General features: G+C 44.4%; 1 protein-coding gene across 1 annotated transcript; it reads left to right on the top strand.

Annotated features, from left to right (window-relative positions):
- Positions 1-48: 48 nt before the first annotated feature.
- On the top strand, positions 49-10,935 carry PSMA3 (proteasome 20S subunit alpha 3). The gene is made up of 11 exons (XM_071557280.1): positions 49-114; positions 1,004-1,086; positions 2,086-2,209; positions 3,289-3,390; positions 3,520-3,593; positions 4,158-4,230; positions 5,174-5,239; positions 7,871-7,917; positions 10,142-10,209; positions 10,350-10,414; positions 10,747-10,935. The coding sequence occupies exons 1-11, from the start codon at positions 94-96 to the stop codon at positions 10,789-10,791; spliced, it is 768 nt and encodes a 255-aa protein (XP_071413381.1). The 5' UTR covers positions 49-93; the 3' UTR covers positions 10,792-10,935.
- The last annotated feature ends 6,929 nt before the right edge of the window (positions 10,936-17,864 follow it).

Raw genomic sequence — 17,864 nt, forward strand, 5'->3', positions numbered from 1 at the left:
ATGGTGACGTGTGCCCGGCACGAGCCAATGGGCGCGCGCGTTGCTGCGCGGTGTGCGCGGGGCGGTTCGGGCCGGGCTGGCAGCGGCGCCGCCATGAGCTCCATCGGCACCGGGGTGAGCGCGGTGGGACCGCGGGGGGATTCCAGGGGAATACCGGGGGGGATCCCGGCACGGCGCGGCCGCACCGCCCTCAGGGACCGGCCCCGGCCGCTCCCAGACCCGCGAGGGGCCGCGGGGAGGGCGGTGTGGGGGCCCCGCGGGAGGCTGAGTCACTGCGGCCCGGGAGGCCCCGGGAGCGGCGGCGGGAGCGGGGCGGGCCCGGCGATGCGCGGGTGGTACCCCACTCATTTAATAGTCTTTTAGGCGTCCCAAACATATTCCTGCTGCCAGGAATTGTGAAATAAAGGCGGACATCGCAGCGGGGCTCGTGGTCGGGAGCTGTAGTGGTGGGACAAGGAGTGGTGGGCGCGAACTGAATGAGGAGGGATTTGGGTGGGATATTGGGAAGGAATTGCTGGCTGGGAGGGTGAGCAGGCCCTGGCACAGGATTCCCAGAAAAGCTGTGGCTGCCCCATCCCTGGGAGTGTCCAAGGCCAGGCTGGACAGGGCTTGGAGCAACCTGGAACAGTGAAAGGTGTCCCTGCCCATGGCAGGGGTGGGACTGGATGAGCTTTAAGGCCCCTTTAAACCAAACCTTCCGTGATTCCATGAAATGCACAGGCAGACAAAGCTCCCGTAGGTGTTACATTGTGTAACACACAGGGATTTCAGAGCTCTGGATGGCCGGGGCTGGGGCTGTGGGTCTATCCAGCACTGGGGAATGGCCTCTCCTGGGTTTTACTCCTGGATTTCCTCTGTCCCTGTCTGGCATCTCCCTGCTCCTGGGACCTCACAGCCACCTCTGTCAGTGACAGCTCTGCAGTTTTACGTAAATAGATTTGCTTTTTGAATACTGGGGTATAATGTTTGAGATTTTTCCTCAATATTGTGTTTTCTTCCTCAGTACGACCTGTCAGCTTCCACGTTTTCCCCAGATGGGAGGGTGTTTCAAGTGGAATATGCTATGAAAGCAGTGGAGAACAGCAGGTAAGATACAAATATGTGCATCTCTGTCTGTTGTTTTCTGGCCTCTTTTAAAGCAGTGTCATTGGACTAGAGAAACTTTGCAGGTAAAATGATGGTGTTAAAAGGAGTTCTGATCTAAAAGCCCATTTTTTAGATGTTATTGAGGCTCTAAAAGACCAGCATGCTCAGGGTCTCATAAATGTGCAATAACTTCCTAGGGATTCCTCAAGGAATGGGAGGACATCCAAGTTCTGCCAAGGCTACATCAGCTCCTCTGGGAGTATCTGCCTTCCCTGGCGTGTGTGCAGGGGGATGTTTGGAAGTGAAAATCCCAGTGAGATGATTGGCAAGGCACAGACTTGGATCACCCAGATGTCTGATGGTAGCCACAGGCTCCAGATAAGGTTTAGAATCAGAATCACAGAAGAGTTTGGGTTGGAAGGGACCTTAAAGAATATCCAGTTCCACCCCCTGCCATGGGCAGGGACACCTCCCACTATCCCAGGTTGCTCCAAGCCCTGTCCAACCTGGCCTTAGACACTTCAGGGATGGGGCAGCCACAGCTTCTCTGGGCAACCCATTCCAGTCATCCTGTTCCTTGATTAGCCAAGTGTTTTGTGGATGTTGGTTGTTTATTCCTGATGATGCACTTTTTGAGGGTTAGAGAAAGAGCTGTCCCGTTTCCTGGATCAGCAGTGAATTTTCCCAAAGGAGAGGTTAAACAGGTCATGGATTTCACACCAGTCACTCAGCTGAGTGTGGCAGTGCCTTGGCTGTCACTCCAAACCTCCCACTGCATGTCCTCCATCCAAAACTCTCTGGGGTGGGACTTTTGGCAGCCCCTTCCCCTTTGTTTGCGAAAATGTAGCTTTAATGAGCTTTACCTTTTCCCCCACTTTTTGTCTTCACTGCTAAAATGGATTTGTAACCTGTGATTGTTTCTCATATGTTGTTGTTTCTCTGTGGTTTATTTTGCACTGTGGTTCTCTGTGAGGAACTGACATTTATCTTGTTTTCCAGTACAGCAATTGGGATTAGGTGCAAAGATGGTGTTGTCTTTGGGGTAGAAAAACTAGTTCTGTCCAAGCTCTACGAGGAGGGCTCCAATAAACGTCTCTTCAATGTCGACCGACACGTTGGGATGGTAAGGGGACATTTCCTTTCAGTTCCCATAAATTCTCAGGGACCCCCTCAAAAGGAGAAATCTGTGAGTCAGAGGAACAAAACTAAGTAGATAAAGAAAGTAATTATAATGTTTTTGAATACAGAGTCAGAAATGCCAGTGGGATTTTTCAGCATTTTCTGTAATTTATTCTCAATTGCACAGAAACATGTGTAAATAAAAGCCAGATTTATAATAGAAGATTGACATATATTGAGGCTGTTTTAACATTTTTGAAATGCTTTTCAGCATTCCAGTATCATAGAATGGATTGGGTTGGAAAAGACCTCCGAGATCATCAAGTCCAACCCTTGGGCCAACTCCAGTCCCTTTACCAGATCATGGCACTCACTGCCATGGCCAGTCTCAGTTTAAAAACCTCCAGGGATGGGGAATCCACCCCCTCTCTGGGCAGCCCATTCCAATGCCTGAGCACTCTCTCTGCAAAGAATTCTTTTCTGCTCTTCAACTTCAATTTCCCTTGGCAGAGCTTGAGCCCATCGTGCCCCCTTGTCCTATTGCTGAGTGCCTGGGAGAAGAGACCAACCCCCACCTGGCCAGAACTTCCCTTCAGGCAGTTCTAGACATTCATGAGTAGTTCAGACTTGAATGAAAATATAAACACAAGTGTTAAAGTGATACTTTTCTGCCCAGTTAACAGATAAGGTGTGCTAAGGGCAAACATGCTGCATATGAGATTCTCTTCTCAGCAGTGTAGGAATTGCCTGAATTACTCAAATACTGCTGGATGGATGGATGGCTGATCCATAATAGTGATGTTTAGTGGTTACTGTGTGACAGAAATGTGAAACCTGTTGGACATACATTATATGAAGTGTTGTTTGGGTTAGTGTAGCCATAGCAAACCATAAGGCACTACTAAACATGAAGGTAATTTTGGTTACTTTCCTAGAGAAAACCTCTATTATGTGTTGATGCATAATCACATGGGCACATTTTGAGCTTGGTGGCCGATGGACAGTGTGAGTTCAGCCCTGGTGCTCAGTTTCAGTGCCAGTGGGCTGTGCCAGGCTGGCTGATTGATGGCAGTGTCCTTGCAGGCAGTGGCAGGGCTGCTGGCAGACGCCCGGTCCTTGGCTGACATCGCCAGGGAAGAGGCTTCCAACTTCAGATCCAACTATGGATACGACATTCCTCTCAAGGTAAGGAGCTGCTGCAGTCCTCAGGCCTTTTGGCTTTTGGTCTTGACACAAAGAATTAAACTTTATTCCTTGAGGTTCAGTCTCTGTAAGTAAGGGTTCCCAGTGTCTGTTTTCCCTTTTCCCACACAGCACCTGGCGGACAGAGTGGCCATGTATGTGCACGCCTACACCCTGTACAGCGCAGTCAGGCCCTTTGGGTGCAGGTCAGTCTTCCACACTGTACTGTTTGTAAGTGTCTTTTGGTTCACAGTTGCTGGAATTACCTGTCTAAGGTGTTTTTGTAAACTTGGAATTAGTAACCTACAATTCATCTTGTAAAGAGATTCCCTTCTCCTTTCTTTTCATGTGTATGTGTAGAGAATTCAGATTTCTACAGCAGATTGCTGTTTGTTCCCGGTTTTTAAACTTGAAGAGTTTGTGCTGTTAAGTCTGTGACAGTGGCAGCAGCAGAACTTTGCTGTGCAATCACCCTGTTTTTATCCTGCTTGCCCTGATACCAAAGAGCAGGTTCCCATTACTGTGTGGTTCTGTTACAAAGCGACTGATAAACAGAGATCTGCTGTCAAGTTACTGATCAGTAAATGGTTTCTGACAACTTGCTGGCAGGAGCAGCTGTCACTGCTCATGAGAACACTCAACTGTTGCTTAATAGAGTGTAGCAGGAGTTTTGCCCCAGGAACAGTGTGGGAAACCTGAGCTGGTGTAATCTCTCTAATTCTGTGTGTGTTGGTGAAAGAAATGTTTTCAGTTTCTCTTTTCTGCTGCAGTTTCATGTTGGGTTCCTATGACAGTGATGATGGTGCACAGCTGTACATGATTGATCCATCAGGAGTTTCATACGTGAGTGTCTCACAAGTATTTCCATCTTGGCCTAAGTTCCCCTTTTAAATGTTCCTAATTAGGAAAACAGTAAATGTTGGTCCAAAAGAGCTGTTATTTTTTTCTCTTTCTGCCTGGGAAGAGCTCTGGGGAATCACTGCTTCAAATGACCAGAGCTGGGGTTCATGTGCCTGTCCTTGTTAAACACACATTGTGTGTTTCCTGGAAGTGCAGTCTGAGAAATGAGTTTAAAGCTTCTCTCTCAGAAATCTGGGACATCATTCCACCTGGCTGTATCCAGTGAAACGTCCCATGCACTGCCAGAATGAGGAACAGCTGTAGTGATGCCCCATTCCCTAAACAGTTCAGGTAGGAAAAGGCTGGAACTGGCTGCCAACAAGTCAAATCAAAATAGAAATTGTTAATTGTTGTTAGTGCTGCATTGTCAGCTGTGTGTTACACAATGGAAGATACAAACTTGTACTGTTGGATTTTTTAAACTTTTCTTATGATATATCCAGTACCTTGGCTGTTGAGGGAAATAAAAATGCTTAATTTTTATGTGCTTACATTTCAAGTGTGTTTTCACAGTAGGTATTTTAGGGTTGTTTTTGATCCTGTAAAACTTCTGTAGTTCCTGCTGAAATTCTCTCTTCAAAACTAATTATAGTTGTAGTTTCATTTACTGTAACAGCAATAAAAAAATCTATTATAACATTTTGAGCAGATAAATTTCTGACCAGGAACTACTGAGCACTTCTCTTTTCCATCAACAGAGGTAGTACTTGATTCAGAAAGTAGGTTCTATTCAACAGTTTGGGGATGTGCCCTGAGAGACCACCACCAAAATCACTCTGTATTGGCCTCTCATGAGCAGGGTGGGGTTGTCATATGCAAAGGGACAGTAAGAGCTGTAGAGAATTTAATATTGAATTAATTTGCATATTTCTTCTTTTTTTTTCAGGGTTATTGGGGGTGTGCCATTGGTAAAGCCAGGCAAGCTGCAAAAACAGAGATAGAAAAACTTCAGGTATGGTGTGAGTATGTTGTGCCTTTTCCAGACAAGTATTCCAAGGTTCTGATGTTACCTTTTTGGATGCCTAAAATACACAAAATACAGGAGAAGCAGATGGAATATTTCCTTGTACATTTGCCAGTGAGCAAAGTGAGTGAATATAAAAGTGTAAATAAGTTTTCCATTCTGAATGAAAAGTACAGGGCAGCATCATTCAGGGTGGTGTATCTTACTTTTACTCAAAGGTTTTAAATGGTGCTTTTGTTTAACAAGTTCCAAAGAGTTGGTCTTGTTTAGGATAAACTAGTCTGTGAAGAGCAGACTAGAAGGTATTGAAGGCTCACTCAAGCTGAGTTTTTGTGTTAGAATCCTGAAATATTCCATTTTCCTCTTGTGTTTTAAAATCTGACACCCTGGGAGTTGGAGGCAACATGGGAGTCCTTCTCCTGGTCTGTCTCATGTACTTTTTATGTGATCCTCTGCTTGCATTTTTGGTCTGCAGAGGGACATCAGAGCTGTTCCTGGAAAGGTCAGAGGTTATATGATGGTTATACTTTTAAGAACAGTCTTGTTTATGGGGCTGATCACAGGAAAATTACAGTGTTTTTAGATTGGATTCAGTCAGTTTTGAATCTGGCCAGGTGCTCAAATACCAAATTAAAAGTAAGAAACCTACAAGATCATCCTACCTTGATGCTGCAGTTCTGGGATCTGGGAAAGCAACATATCAATTTCCATGAGTGCACATGGGCGGAAATACAACGATATGTTGAGTACTTACAACCTACTCCAAAAAGTTAATTTTCTGTGCAGTGCCAGGATTTTCAGAAAGTTCTGCTTTATTGAGTGGCACAGTTAATGATGGGAATTGGTGGAACTTCCCAGTAGAGCCTGTGCAATGCAGTGCCTGGGAGCAGTGGGGTGCACAGGGCCCAGCTGCAGGTGTTTGTTCAGTGCTGTTTGCAGAGTGTTCTCAGGGATGTGGATGATCCTGGCACAGTGTGAAGGGAGTCCAGTCCCACAGGCCAGTGCTTTTTGTCAACTGGAGACTGGGCGGGTTTCCAGGTCAGAGCTCATTTTGACAAGATGAATTTGTCACAGCTAAGACGTGAAAAAGAAGTACAGTAACTTTTGTGGGGTGATACAGCCTGGAGCAGCCTGTCAGCTGGCAGTGGTCAGAGAATCATAGAATGGATTGGGTTGGAAAAGAGCTCCGAGATCATCAAGTCCAACCCTTGATCCAACCCCAGTCCCTTTACCAGATCATGGCACTCAGTGCCACGGCCAAGCTCACTTTAAAAACCTCCAGGGATGGGGAATCCACCCCCTCTCTGGGCAGCCCATTCCAATGCCTGAGCACTCTCTCTGCAAAGAATTCTTTTCTGCTCTCCAACTTCAATTTCCCTTGGCAGAGCTTGAGCCCATCGTGCCCCCTTGTCCTATTGCTGAGTGCCTGGGAGAAGAGACCAACCCCCACCTGGCCAGAACTTCCCTGTGGAAGGGATGACTCCAGGTGGATGGAGGGAAGCAGGGAGTCAAAACTTTTGATATGTGAACACAATCATAATTAACTTCCATCAAATTGCGAGCATTTACCTTTATTGTCTGCAGAATTAACATACCTGTGATGGGAAAAGGATAATGACAGAAATTAAACTGAATTTTCTCTTGTAAACACACATGACAGTAGCAGACCTTTGGAGTTTCCTATCTGACTGCAGCTTTTTTATGCATCAATAACACACAGTAATGTCTGTGTGACACAAGTTAATAAATTCATGCCCAGAAGCCAGTGCTGTGTTATGGATTGAGTTTCACAAACATCCCTGACTATCTCAAATTCAAAGGCTGGGGTGAAGGGTCTCTGTCTGTTTAGGGAAGTTCTCCAGCTGGGGCTGGGAGGGCACATCAGTCTAACCAGGCACAGGCATTTTTCTTCTCTGGCCCGTGGCTTGTGGGGTGAGCCTTACCCAGAAAGGGTGTTGGAGTCTTAGTTCCTTCACCAGCGTCTCATTTTGGGACTCATAACAGCCAGTGAACTGCATTAATGAAACACAGTAGAACACATTAGTGCTTCATAGTCCAGAAGAGTTGACTGGCAAGAGATTTGACCTACACAATGTAAGTTTATTATGCCATGGAAATTTGCACCAGACTTTATTTTGATTAGCTGTGATAGTGTCAAAAGACTGTGATATAACTGAGAAGATATAAAAGGAGATGCTGATACCTTGCTCAGGCAGGCAGTTGCTAAACAGAATTGCATTACTTAAAAATCAAAACTGCTTGCACAGGATGTTGGTAAGACCAAAAGGATGGTTATTTTCTATCAGTTGATCATAAAGCACACAAGAGCAAGTCAAGCTTTCAGGATTCCAAGCTTCCAGCTGATGAGTGCTTTGAACTGGGGAGGTTTCCAAGTAATACATTTTTCATAGATTCTTTCAGTTGTAAAATTCTCCACTGCAAGAATGACTTGCACAGAGAGAAAGATCCATCACAGGGAATAAATGCGGTTTGTCTTTACTTTGTTACTATTATCACTACTGAACATCAAGCTCATTAGGCACATGCACAGCCACTGATGGTTTTCTGGCCTTGTGGAAAACATTATGTTCTCTTAACCTGTGTGTTTTTTGCCTACAGATGAAGGAAATGACGTGCCGTGATGTTGTTAAAGAGGTGGCGAAAATGTAAGTCTCCAGTCTGGCAAAAATCCATCCTGGAGAGCCTGCTGTGCTTTCAGACTGAAGCTGTTCCTTTTCAATGGGGCACAGGGTGTTATTTCTGTTAGATGAGGACTGATGCTGAGTGGTAGTTCCTGCTCTCAGTGCTTTTTCTCCTGTGAGATGGGATGTGCTGCTCAGATGCTGAAGGATGTGAAAAATATCCCTTTTGATCCCACTGTTACTTTTAACAGTTTGTAGCACCAGCTGAATTGACTCCAGTCACCGATTTTAAGATACTTAACCCAGGTGACAGATGAGGGGAAACTCTTTCGTGTCCTGGTTCTGAAACCAGAGTTGCAAACTGTGTTACACAGATTGAACCAGGACCTGAGGCTTCAAAAGAAGCTGCCCAGAAATGATGGTGAGGATTTGGACCCAGCCTAAAATAAGACTCAAGTGCTTGGGGAAGAAGCAAAGTAGAACTTCTTTAAAGTATATGGGGCATAGCTGGTCTCATTTAAATCATCACACCTGATACGACATGAAAAGAGTGGAAATACTTAATGTGTTATTTACTGATGCCATTTAGGACATCAGTGACACAATCCCCTGCAGTCAGTAATGAGCACAGGGTGCTCACAGGGCAAAGCAACCATTCAGCAAGTCGTGGGTTGGTGAGGGGAAACAGATACAGGAGGAGAGCACACTGTGTCTGTTAGGTAGAGCATGAACTGGCCTGTAGTAAATACCCTGAAAATGCTTTAACCAAAGTCAAGTATCCCTTCAGGTTTCTAAACTACTTCATTTTAGTGCTCATGTTCTGTGCTTATCACAAATGTAAATAATCTGCAGCTGGAAAGCTGATTTCCAGCATTTGATGGCTTTTTCTTACAAGGTTATAAAGTAGTAAAAATGCTTCCATCATTGGTGTTGCAGTGTGGGAGCTGATGTAGTTTGTGTCTGAGGCTCTCAAAGCAGCAGCTACAGGAAAGAATTTGTGGGATTTCTCAGAACCTTGCCAGGACCTCCAAGCAGGTATAAAATGGCACAAATTAGACATGGATTTTCAAATCATGAAAATGCTTCCATTTGTTACCTCTGCCTCAGAACTCAACAGCAGCTTTAGACAAGAGTTCTGTTCTTCAGCTCAAGTTCAGCTCGTTACTATTTAGCAAGATAGCAGAGGTTTTAATAAACTTTAAACCCCAAAATACTAACCACAGTCCAGAGCAGTGATTTCTTCAGGAGCTCAGTTTGTTACAAAAGGCTGGTGAGCAGCTGAACACAGAAGAAAAGCCACAGGTCATCTCAGCAAGGATCAGTCAGTGCAGTCCAGCAGTGACAGGGGGTGTCAGAAGCACATCCAACATACAGGGGTATTTCCCTGGACACCAGTGCTCACTTTGATCTTTACATTTGTTTCACAATAACTTTGATTAGACTTTAACTGGAAGTAGGTAGTGTGGTGCTGAGGGAATCTTTCCTTCCTTCCTTCAGTCTCTTCAAGGTTTCAGTGTGGGCTGCAAAGAGCTGGGGTTTTTCAGCTTGTGACTTCATAGTGCTTTCTGAAACTAACCAAGGAAACTCAGACAGTGAAGCCACAGGTTCTTGTAAGTTCTGCTGCTGTTCTGAGCCTGTCTCAGCTCAGGATTGTTCCAGTTTGTTGCCACGTTCTGCCACTGAGAACTCACCACCAGTCCAATCAGTTCTGTGATTACAGTGTAACATATTTATCCCACAGCAGTGATTTTACTGGTCTGGGTGGTCTGTCTATGCTGTAAAAACACTTGGGAGTTTCAATTCCCATTCCATGTTTTCCATAAGCATCACAATCTGTATGGAAATCCAGGCCTCTCATTAAACACGAGATACTGAGGTGTTGGGATTTAGTGTTAAGTGGGAACTGCAGGAAGGTTTCCAGGGAAATGCAGGAGGTGTTACAGCTGATGTAACAGAAGCAGGCAGTGGTGATGCAGCCTTGGCTCTGCAGTATTTAAATCTTAATGTTTGTTCCAGTCAGGGGAACTTGAACATCTCAATGTGCATCTTCGCTGTAATAATTGAAGGGTGTTGTTACACCAGGAATTCAGCCTGGAAAGTTCTCTGATGGTATCTGGGGTGGGTAGAAGGCAAGGGGAGAACTTCTGGTAATCATAACTACTTCAACAGAAGAAATCTGTGACAGGAACAAAGTATATGGAGCCTGTTGATCACCTGTTCTAACCTGTATTTTTTCTGCTCCTTCCAGAATCTACATAGTTCATGATGAAGTAAAGGATAAAGCTTTTGAGCTGGAACTCAGCTGGGTTGGAGAAAGTAATGCATTTCTGTAATTTCTATAAATACTGTAGAAAATTTGTAACTATAACTCAAGTAAAACATTGCTTCTAAATTCACTCTGTATGTCAAGGTCTTTGTGTGAATTGTACTTGACATGTACTCTTTTTTATTGGCAGTAACCAATGGGAAACATGAAATTGTGCCCAAAGACATCAGGGAAGAAGCAGAGAAATATGCCAAGGTAAGGCCTGACTTTGGTGTTGTCTGGAAAATGTCTCATTCCAACACACATCAGTTCAGTGTTAGCTGGTGTGACTCCAGAGGGACAATAGTGAAGGGCACAGTGTAATCCAGGGATAGTTCTGGCTTTCAGAAACTGGAATTCAGAGGCTTGCACAGGTGGGGTCTTTCTCCTTTGAACGTAAATGTAGGGATGGGAGCTGTCCTGAGGAATACAAGGCTTTGGACAGGGACAGGGTTGTGAAGGTGCAGCAAAACTCATTTTACTTATCATAGGCTGAATTATAAAACAGCAGATAAGCTTTGTATTAATTACACTTTTTTTTTAAACAGGAATCTTTGAAAGAGGAAGATGAATCAGATGATGACAATATGTAACACATTGTTACTCCAAAAACAGTTCAACTTTTCTTATCTTAGACCATGTTTGTTTATAATGCATTAAGCATGGGATGCTGGTGTGTACTTGTTGGAAGAAGCTGAGTGACCAACTTGCACTAATAAATTTTCCATTTTACTGTCTGTGAGCTTTTATTTTGAAAAAGATAGGCCAGAAACTGTACCTGAACAGGCATTAGGAAGGAAAGACAGCAGCGGGCTGGTTGGTTCCTACAGCACTTTATTTGAGCCAGGCAATGCACAGAAAAACAATTCCTTAGAAATTAGGCAAGTCTCTTGTTTTGCTGCATAGCTTAATAGTAAAAACTAGTCCTTTTTATTCCTTGATTAACCAATACCAGAGTCTGTGATTCTCTGGGCAGAAGAGAGAACAGCACTGTGAGCAACAGGTTACAGGTTAAGGTGCTGTGCACAGCTGACACCTCCAAACAGCCTGGATAACAAGCAGGAGCTCAGGAGAAGGAATTTAAGCTGAAGGACTAAGTCTGTACTTACTGCAGTAGGAGCTAATTCAATTTAAAGCAGTGCTTGTATTAAGTTCTAAAGTTGTAAGATCTATCACACAATGTAACTGGAATTAATGCTCGAAGAGCCAAACTATTTTTAAATAGTTTCATTGAGATGTATTCTCTTGAATCACCTCTGAATCAGCTTCATGAATAGTTGACCTTCCAGAAGTAGAGAACAAGCTTTGCTGCTTTTTCCCTCCCCTCACTTCCTAGGAAAAAGGACTGCCTAGTCCAGTCACTTCAAAGTCTTGAAATACCAGGGGGTTTGGCTTGGAGCAACCTGGGCTAATGGAAGGTGTCCCTGCCCATGGCAGGGGGAGAACTGGACGATCTTTAAGGTCCCTTCCAACACCCAAACCTGTCTGTGATTCTAGAAAGTAACAATCTATTCTGTTCACCACCTGAAAACACAGTTAAAATTGAAGTGTTGTTTGTACATGCAGTTAAAATTCTAATGGTCCTGCTGATCTAAAATACTTATTTGTGTAATGAGTCAAACTTCTCAGCCTCAGTACCACACACTCACAATCCCCAGCCTTTAAATGGAAGTTTTCCCTTACAGGTTCATACAGGCAGTTACCTGGCCATGTCCTTGTGCTGGGACTGGAGGGTACAGGTCCTACTTCCTTTCTGTGACATGGGCAGGTCAGTAGGGATAGATGTGTCTCTCAGGCCCCAGCCTTGGGTGGAGCCCGGATACCTGAGCTGCTGCTCCCTGGCTGGGTGTGGCTTTCAGGGCCCCTCAGACACTGAGGCTGCCCGAGCCAGGATTAGTCACGGCCAGGCCACAGCACAGCTGCTGCTGCTCTGAGTCAGCTCCAGCTCCCTGTCCACTGCTCCAAACTGGATTTACTACTGCAGGTTCCTGCTGACTCAGCTCCTGGAGTCACTGGTGAGCACCAAGCAGGAAACTCCTCACCAGCACCTGAAATGCCCCTCCTGTGAGTGGCAGCAGCACCTGCCTGATTCGCTTCACTTTGTCTCAACTCTGCCTGAAGTGTTGCTGACAAACTGCTAAAGGGAAATTGAAAACCATCCTCGTGTGTGGGTACACACAGCCCTCCCATCCATCCATCCATCCATCCATCCATCCATCCATCCATCCATCCATCCATCCATCCATCCATCCATCCATCCATCCATCCATCCCAGTGACAGGAACTATTGTCACAAATCAGGGCTCGGGGTACACTGAGAAGTGCAATAGTACCAGCTGTGAATATTTACAAGAATAAAATAGAAGGAAGATGTTCCACAAGATATGAAGAGGTAAGAGGCAAGAACAGAACCACCCACTTGTTTATGCAAAATTTCCAAATAGCAACTTCTTGGGGAACATGCAATCTAAAAGCTCCTTTGGGGAGCAATGCTCTTCTAAGTATTTTTTGCTTATTCTGAGAAGTTAGAAAGTCTGGTAAGAAGCACTTCAAGAGGCTGTGGACAGCACAAGCAAAGGGCTGCACAGCATCTTGCCTGTCATGGCAAAATTTAGTTAAACATGATCGTTACCATCAGGTTGTTTTAGATGTTGGTTTATCAGAGTACAGGCTAAGCCTGTTTATGAGAATTGATCTTTATCTATGGCGAGGAAAAACCCTACAATTTCCACTGCAGATGAAGAAAAAAAAAAGAGTATTAGAACATGGAAAAGAAATAGTTGCAGCTTTCAGAACATGATTAAGCAGAAAAAAAAGCTGAAAATTCTAAGCAAGACATTGTAACATTGGAATGTCCCTTAACTTTAGAAACAGAAAGCTGGCAGGCTGCTACTTGTTCTGAAGTTCAGCATTGCTACCTCCTATAACAAGACCCAGGGAACAGGAGAACAGATTTCTAGCCCAGAAAGACTCATTTCAGCAAAAAACCTACTGCAAACAGCCCTTTACAGCTATTTTTGTAGCCTTGCAGTTCCAGCTGGGATAACAGAGGAGACAACCACACTGCATTTAACAAGGAAGTTGCTAATTTGAAGCAAGTTACTTAAGAAGGCTTAATTACACAGTCCTGTGTTAGCCATGGTGATGTTTCACTAATTTAGTCCACACCTGATGGGCTGAACAGAAACTGCAGAGTTTTGCTACTGAGAAAGAGCACTTACTTGTGCTGTGTCAAACAGTGAAGCTGATCAGGGGAAGAATTATTTCAAAAAGAAAGAACTGGCTACTGATGGCAACACTGACCAAATAAAGAATTAATTGCAGGACAGCACAGCACAATTAAACTTTATTAAATGTTGAAGGCCATGTTGGGTTATTTTTCTAAATATGTCTGAGGCAAATCACTTGGTGAACAATAAATTCCAGAGAGGCTCAAGCTGGATCTGAGTTATTACTGCAGTGAGGACTAGACCTGTTCAGAACAAGAGAAAGTATTAAACTGCAAAAACCCAAAAACCTACTTTTTTAGCAGTTCTAAGTACAGGACTGGGGGAGAAAAATCTGCCTGCACTATGGATACTCCTTTTATTCTACACACTTAAACACTATCTGAGGATAAGAGTTTGATTTAAGCCCAGAGAACAACTACTGATCAGGCAGCTGAAGGTTTGAAGGGCTGCATCCTTTCCTACAGGAGCAGGGCTTGGATCCCTTTCCCTAAGATTAAAATGAGCTTTTTTAAGTGGCTAGAAAATCATCAGTTAGAACTTCAGTGTAACACTGAAATATGAAAATGCCTTGCAAAGCAAACCAATGGGCAGGGTAAAAACTTCTAAACTGGGGATTTCAGCAAGAGGTGATTTTAACAGTCTCATTTGGGCTATTTCTGCCCAAGGCACTGGGCAGTTTCAGTTCTAAAGATGGCAGGAAAACTTCAGGCTCCACAACTAACCTACTCTGTCCAGACTCTGGCCATTTATGGGAACACAAAATGCAACAGAAAGTTAAATACCCACTTGGAATGCAGAACTGCAGTTCCTGCCATGCTGAAACAATTTATGAAATGAAAACTCTGAGCTTATTCTGTTGCTTAAGACCCAAAACACAATGCTTAGACAGAACATGAGGAAGTGTAAGAGTGTGCAGACCAGCTCATCTCTTGGCTTGAAGTCATCCCTCCACCACGGAGTGTTTGAGCAGAACAGATCCAACAATGACACAAGAGTGGGCTGTACAGAAAGCTGCTTCCTCCTTAAGTCTCCTACATCCACGGGCTGTTACTCAGCACTTGATGAATCACTACTCTGATATTTATTAAAACTGGATACGTCACATTCCCTGCTACAATTATTTAGTCAGCAAGTCCACGCACAGGAGCTTTGTTAAGGGAATTAAGAAGGGGACTGGATGAACTGCAGGTGACAAATTAAAAAACAGGCTCCAGTATCTGGTTACATCCATCTCCATGACTGCACCAGGGCAGATTTTAGAATGTGAAAGTGCACTTGCAGAGTTTAAAATCAAGTTTAGGCAATTACATCAAGATCATTAATTTTATGCTACCTTTATGTGGCCATAAAAGTTACTGGTTTGGGTAATACCCTCTTTACAGCTGCTGGGACTGCTGATGAAATGATGGGAAGGCTGTCAGAAGTAACCCATATATGAAACTCCCTGTGTGGCAGATACACACGAGGGATCTCCAGAAGGAAACTACTCATCTGTAGCTGGTGCTGACACTCAGAAAGGAAACATTCCAAGCAGAACGTGTCTCATGCAGATCTGAAGTATGCCAAGCACTGGGTCATTTGTAACTTCCTTCTCACCACCAGAAATAGCTCCATGGCCTGAGGTTAAAGGCCCCACATGCTGGGAGTGTGACAGTCCGTGGGACACAGCAGTGCCTGGGATGCTCTGCCTGTGTAGTCCCAGCCACCCTTAAGGAAGATTTGGAATAACTCCATATGCTGTTTTGCAAGTCTCTTCCTGAAGATAAAACCATTGCCATAGAAGGGAACACAAAACAGTGAATTCAGCTCTGCATCTTAAACATTTATCAGGCGGAAGAGAATCGTGACCTTAAAATGAATTACAGCTTCACGATTACAAAGTGAAAAATAGTATAAGTTGTCATGACAATTCTGACTCTGTAATAGCACCAAAAATACAGCACAGAGACTGCTCTCTCCCCCTCATTTTCTTCCTTCAGTTGCCTATGTCTGTAAGACAAGGACCAGCTTTTCCTCCACCCACCAGTTTTGCAAGTTATGTGCAAGGAATTTTCTTTTGCTTAAGAATTGAGAGCTATTTTAAGACACCAACTGCCTGTAACTTTCCATTATAAAACATTTTGCTGCCTATTATGTCCAATTACAGAGAGCTGCAGAAAACAAGTGGTAGAAGAGGTAAGAGCCTTAAATACTTTCCAGCAACCAAGCTCAAACCAAGTTTCCTACTTCCAGATGGACTAAGCCACCTCCACGCACAGCTCTTGCATCTTCAGTACGTTGCTGTTAAAGGACTCCCAAACAGTTGTTTAAAAATGGTTCTTACAAGTTGCTGTGCCAACCAAAAATGGACAGGCAGAATAAAGCAGGCAGCAGCATCACAGAGCTGACAGTCCAAATATGTATCATCAGATGCAGAAAAACTGAAATCCCCAGAAGTCTCCCCTAAAAGCATTGTAAGAACTGCCCACTGAAGAGACCATTTTAGGCAATGTGATAAAACAAGCCAAGGGTTTAGAATGAACATGGGGTGCTTTATTGCTGCATAAAATTGGATATAATTTGGTATCCATACTGTCTGCATGTGCAAAATGCATTCTTCAGGATTCCAAGTTTGGCAGATTCAGTTACAGTAAATTCACCCCAAAACTGATGCATTCCAAATACACACACACATCCAAACCCACCCAAGGGATGCCTAAGGGTTTGGAAGTTTAATGTATGTTGTTTGTTGGGCTTTCACAGTGGCAGGAAATCTGATTTAATTCCATCAGAAAGGACAGACTTGTTACATCTGACTGCACTAACAGGTGACAGGAGCAACACAGGAAGCACCAACTACTCCAGCAGAGACACTTAAAGCTCAGTTTCAGCTCCAACTCCGGGGGTTCCCACACTACCAGAGACTACCCTTGGAGAGCCTGTTTTTCCCAAACAGAAATCAGGAATAGAACAATCTGAAATACTGTCTGAGGCAGAACCAAAAGGCAGCTTAACGTGTTCCCTGTCAGTCAGTTTAACAAGAGTGCCTCCCCCAACCACATGTTGCTGTCTGCCCCCACACCAGTCTGTCCCCTGTTGTGCTGCTTGCAAGGAGGAGACAGATCTCCCCCACACTAATAAAGATCTTTCACTGATCCAGAAGAATCAAACTCTCCAAAAAGACACATATTTTGCTGTGTCAGAGTCCTGGATGTCACACAACACAGCTCCTTTCAGGGGTTCTGTTTACAGCTGTAACCACGAGGTGACAGGAGCACTGCAGGGAAAGCACCTCCCCGAGGGTACAAACCTCCTGCAAACAGCTCAGGCTGGCAATTAATCCACAGGTTAAGTGTGGACAGGTCAGCTGACCCCCTGGAAATAAGCTACCTGTAATGATATCCTCCAAACAACATGCACAAATGAAAAGTATCTTTGGCAAAAGGTGGCTAAGTGGAAAAAATTGAGAATTCAATCACTGGCTGAACCGTAGATTCTCACCAGGGGCAGCTGTTTACAGCTAAGAACAATTAACTCAAAAGACTGAGGGCAGGACTAAAGTTCTACCAGGGGAAATTTGAGCTGGAGATCAGAAAAAAAATTCTTTCCAGAGAGAGTGCTCAGGCATTGGAATGGGCTGCCCAGAGAGGGGGTGGATTCACCACCCCTGGAGGTTTTTAAACTGAGACTGGCCGTGGCCCTGAGTGCCATGATCTGGTAAAGGGAGTGGAGTTGGACCAAGGGTTGGACTTGATGATCTCGGAGGTCTTTTCCAACCCAATCCATTCTGTGATTCTGTGATTATATGGATGTGGCCCTGAGTGAGAATCCACCACGTCTTGGTCCAACCCCACTGTGATCACCAGCCCAGGGCACTCTGTGCCCTGGGCTGGTGATCACAGTGGGGTTGGACCAAGGGTTGGACTTGATGATCTCGGAGGTCTTTTCCAACCCAATCCATTCTGTGATTCTATGGATGTGGCCCTGAGTGAGAATCCACCACGTCTTGGTCCAACCCCACTGTGATCACCAGCCCAGGGCACTCTGTGCCCTGGGCTGGTGATCACAGTGGGGTTGGACCAAGGGTTGGACTTGATGATCTCCGAGGTCTTTTCCAACCCAATCCATTCTATGATTCTTTGACTCTTAACAGTTTTATTTTCTTCTTGTACTTTTTTTATATGGTAAAATCTTACTAGGAGGGTCAAGAGAAAGAGAAGAGCCTTCTAAGATACAAACTACCAACAGGTTGCATAAACAAGGAAAATTCTTCCTATTGACTGTAACTACTGAAAAACAAGAAAACCCTGAATCTACTGACACAGGTAGAGAAATTATTCTAACCAGAGTTAGTTCTCTTTGCCAAAGTGAAACAACAACCTAGTGCAGCTCACCAATGTCTGGAATAATTGTCAGCTTGGCTATGGACAGCATCAGGCACCTCTTCAGTAAGCATT

This window comes from Pithys albifrons, chromosome 6, assembly GCF_047495875.1.
Source record: "Pithys albifrons albifrons isolate INPA30051 chromosome 6, PitAlb_v1, whole genome shotgun sequence".
Taxonomy (NCBI): Eukaryota; Metazoa; Chordata; class Aves; order Passeriformes; family Thamnophilidae; genus Pithys; species Pithys albifrons.

Coding starts and splice junctions, on each gene's coding strand:
- PSMA3 (XM_071557280.1), top strand. CDS start 94: ATGAGCTCCATCGGCACCGGG. Junction 1,087..2,085: donor AAAGCAGTGGAGAACAGCAG/GTAAGATACAAA, acceptor CTTGTTTTCCAG/TACAGCAATTGGGATTAGGT. Junction 3,391..3,519: donor GATACGACATTCCTCTCAAG/GTAAGGAGCTGC, acceptor TTTCCCACACAG/CACCTGGCGGACAGAGTGGC.